Raw genomic sequence first — 4,454 nt, 5'->3', positions numbered from 1 at the left:
GAAATGAGATTGGTCAAGCAAGACCTCCCTGCAACAAACCCGTACTGGCTATCCCTCAGAATGTTGTCATCAGCCAGTCCATTGAGGATGGCCTCTTTATTAATTTTTTCTAAGATCTTCCCCAGGATAGAAGTCAGGCTGATGGGCCTGTAGTTTGCCGGATCCACTTTCCTCCCTTTCTTGAAGATGGGCAAGACACTGGCCTTCTTCCAGTCTTCAGGCACTACACCAGAGCGCCAGAAGTTCTCAAAAGATCCGTGCCAGGGGCTGGGCTATGATGCTTGCCAGCTCCTTGAGTACCCTGAGGTGTAGATTGAGGGCCGGCTGACTTGAAGGTATCAAGTCTTCTTCTTAAGAAAGGAAAAGATTGTAGAAATGGAACAAACACACCTACGTAGAATACTAAGCTCATTTTAGACCAAACATGTTTCACTGAGGATGTTTTTGCCTAAAGAAGCCATGAACATCTGTATTTTGAAAAGCCACACATACAAATGTGACCACGTACTATTAAATACAACTCACATTAAGACAAACATTAAAGTTAAGAAGAAGCAAGGATTTTTGTGGGTGATATCTTTTATTGGACCAACTGAATAGTTGGGAGGGATACAGACAAGCTTTAGGTTATGAAGTACCTGCACCTGAGACATGAGAAAGGATGCTTCATACTCAAAAGCTTGTCTGTATCCCTTCCCACTTTGGAGTTGGTTCAATAAAAGATAATCACCCAAAAAATCCTTGCCTCTTGCGTATTTTCCTGGATCATTGTGGCTACAAAAATCAGCCCAACACTGCTACAAAACTAGAAGTCCTAGGACACAAACATTCATTTCTAGCAGTGAAATTCCCTGACAAATATCCACCACTAAAATTTTTTCTGGGAGGTGCAACATATAGGCATTCAGCCTAAAGCTGCTCCCTCTCCCCTGCTCTCCACGACTTCACCAGACTACGGTGATCCCGACATTGGGAATGTGTGGGAAGCAGTGGCTGTTTCACTCCTGCCAGTCGTCAAGGAGTGGAGTAGTGGGGAAACTCCCCACACCTCCTCCAGACCAGAGTCTGGGGAACAGGCAGGGAGCAGTTTTTTGCATTCTGCACTCCACTCCTAATCTCTGGGGGCAGAGCAGCAGGAGCAGCAGGGCAAAAGCCCCAGCCTATTCCCCTAATTAGGTGGTCCCCAGTTTGGGGAAGAGAAAGGGAGCAATAAGATACCAGTCTGGAGAGTGGATAGGAAGTATCAGCAACCCTCCTCCTCTCCCCTCCTGGTCTACTGAAGGAAGTGAGCAGCAGCTGCCCCCTGTGACTTCTCCAGACCAGGGTGATCCCACTCTGGGGAAGGCACAAGGAAGCCTTTCCCCACAGCTTGACAACTCCCAGACTGGGAAGATGTGAACAGCAGCCAGAGTCACCTGTCTCAAGAAGGAGCAGGAAGCATTTGCCTGCTGTCCAACTCCTCCCAGTCCCCAGTGGAAGGTAAGGGCATGAGTGTTTGTTCTCCCCCAGGAGATATCCTCACTGTTGAAAGAGGCAGATACTTCTTCCACAGGAGGCATTTCACCTGTGGGAGAAACTTGATGAACACCTCTACACTTGTGTTTTCTATCAGGAGAGTAACAATTCCCCTGGTAGAAATGTAACACCTCTTTGTGGCCTTAGTTTCACCTCAAGTATCTCATATGTTCAGGTTTGAGGTGGTAGTTTAAACACTTCAGATAATAACAGAAGCTTGATATGGTGCTTAGGACTACATTAACTTTACTGCCTTCTAAATACCAAACCAGGTACAGATTAAATATATTCTACAACCTTTAAAAAAACAAAGAAATTCCAACAAAGACAGACTTTCTACAAGAAACTCACTCTTCTAGGTTGTCCCGGAGCTCCACCTCACTTTCCTTTAGTCGCTTTCTTAAGGCATCTTTTTCTTGAATATTTTCATCAAGTTGCAACTGAAGGTCATTCAGGGTTGCTCTCGTAGCATCTTTTTCTTCTTTTGTACTTTGCTGATTCTAAATTGTACATGAAAAACGTGTTAAGCAGAAATAATATGATAACAGAATAAAATGAGTGGCCTTAATCTTAGAAGGGTACAAAGAGTCCCTTGCCACTTCATTCTTTTCAGTTACACAATTCAAACACCTACATGATGAGATCTTGTGGAAGAAAAAAAAAAATTTGCTTACTTAGAAATCTGGAAGTTACTGAAATTTGCCTCCAAATCACATTTGAGAAACTTGCTTGATGCTGAAGGAAATGCAAGTTCTGTGAGCTAACAGGTAAGAATATATTTGGAATTAATTTGAAATCTAAAAAGAGAAATGTGTAGTGAGCCTTGTATTATGCAAAATGCTGAGGAAAAGGAAGGGGTGAATACATTACATATAAAGATGAAGTAACTCTAAAATTTAACACTGATTATGAAATGTAAAGAAGCTGCTGGAGACTGAAAGGAAAAAAGAAAAGAACAAGACAGCTCTGTGGACACTGACCTGGGTTAAGGGGGTCCAACATATATGTGAAGACCAATATTTATTTTCTATCACTGTTGATAGAAGATAAATATTGGTCTTCATATAAATGTTAAAGGAAAATGACCTCTTTCAATGTTGAATTTGTTACTTGATAAACTATGGCTTTTGCCTTTGTATAAGAAATCTAGAATGGGAAGACTTGTCAATCTCAGGCGTTCTGTCTCCATTATACTATCACAGATTTAAAGTGGCCTATAATTGATTACAGCTAGAAAACAGGTAATCAGCTGAAAAGGCAGGGTAGAGGTGCACGTTATAGACTACCAGTATCAACCAACTGAATCAGAGATGCATAAGAGCAACAGAGCCTTCAAATGTAACAATCACTTTATTAGACGCTAAACCAGATTGCAACCAGATTGTTTCTATTGCCTCTAATGCATTTTCAGTACAGTATAACCTCATAAATCTGGATGCTAAGAGTCCAGAATTATAGAAAATCCGGAATTTCCCCTGCCATTCCAGGACCGGCTGCCACTCCCCCCTGCCCTCCTGGATGCTGAAGGGGGAAGCTTGCATGCAGCAGCTGCTGCCACCATTCACCACCCTGTGCCGCTGCTCCACGTGCAGCCACTGCTCCAGGGCTAGCCCGCACCTGCTTTGCGACCAGCCGCCACACTGGTTTCAAAAATCTGGCATTTTCCAATTTCCACTAAGTGCCGAGTCCCAAGCATGCCAGAATTATGAGGTTCCACTGTACCTAATTATTTTGAGTTCCATATTGAAAACTAATGTATTTAAATTTTATCAGTAGCCATGAACAATGTGGTCTTATACCAGGGTGTTTCAGAAACTAATAGCAATCTCAAAAGACAACTATTTTGTGTGCAATGATCATTTACTAGATCACATTACTTCTCCAGATAATCAGCTGCTTTTCAACACAGGTATTCCAGTGAGTCACAGATTTCTTGATACCATCCTCAAAGAAGCTTTTTGGTTGCTATGACAGCCATTCCTGCACTGTGAGTTGTACCTCTGCATCACTGGCAAATCTGTGCCCACAAAAGGTCTCCATCAACAGTCTAAACAAGTGATGACTTGGCAGATGATCAGAACTGTACAGCAGACAAGGTTAGATTTCAAAGCCCATTCCATGCAAAATCCCCAGGTCACAAAGGCAACGGATGCAGGTGTCGCCGTGGATGTAGTCTTTCTGGACTTCAGCAAGGCCTTTGACACAGTCTCCCACCCCATCCTCATTAAAAAACTAGGCGGCTGTGGCATTGATGCCTACACCTTCAGATGGACTGCAGATTGGATGAAGGGTCGCACTCAGAAGGTGGTGATGGACGGGTCATATTCGACCTGGGGAGAAGTGGGCAGCGGAGTCCCCCAGGGCTCGGTCCTTGGGCCCATGCTGTTCAATCTCTTTATCAGCAATTTGGATGATGGGGTGAAAAGCACCCCGTTTAAATTCGCTGTTGATACCAAAATTTGGGGTGAGGTGAGCACGCTAGTAGGTAGGGAAAGATTGCAGCAAGACCTGGATAGGTTACAGGGGTGGGCTAACAAAAACAGGATGCGTTTCAATACTGACAAGTGCAGGGTGCTGCACTTGGGCAGTAGTAACCAGCAGCACACTTATAAGATGGAAAACTCCCTTCTTGAGAGCACGGAGGCAGAAAGGGATCTTGGAGTCATTATTGGCTCCAAGATGAACATGGGCCGACAATGCAAGGTCATGGTTGGCAGGGCTAACCGGACCTTGTCGTGCATCCACAGGTGCATCTCAAGTAGGGCCAAGGAGGTGATCCTCCCCATCTATGCGACACTGGTCAGGCCACAGCTGGAGTACTGTGTCCAGTTCTGTGCGCCCCACTTCAGGAGGGATGTGGACAACATTGAGAGGGTCCAGAGGAGGGCCACCCGCATGATCTGGGAACATCAGGGCAGACCCTACAATGAGAGACTGCG

General features: G+C 44.5%; 1 protein-coding gene across 3 annotated transcripts in view; it reads right to left on the bottom strand.

Moving 5' to 3' along the window:
• The window catches only part of CGNL1 (cingulin like 1), a 136,532-nt gene that overhangs the window by 119,064 nt on the left and 13,014 nt on the right, over positions 1 to 4,454 (bottom strand). For all 3 annotated transcript variants that reach the window (XM_019504293.1, XM_019504296.1, XM_019504294.1), the window contains exon 5: positions 1,867 to 2,015. In XM_019504293.1, the coding sequence (XP_019359838.1) occupies positions 1,867 to 2,015 (149 nt within the window). The remainder of the gene's footprint in view (positions 1 to 1,866; positions 2,016 to 4,454) is intronic.

This window comes from Gavialis gangeticus, unplaced genomic scaffold, assembly GCF_001723915.1.
Source record: "Gavialis gangeticus isolate Ggan-Ray unplaced genomic scaffold, GavGan_comp1, whole genome shotgun sequence".
Lineage (NCBI taxonomy): Eukaryota > Metazoa > Chordata > Crocodylia > Gavialidae > Gavialis > Gavialis gangeticus.
This window is presented reverse-complemented; position numbering and strand designations above follow the sequence as displayed.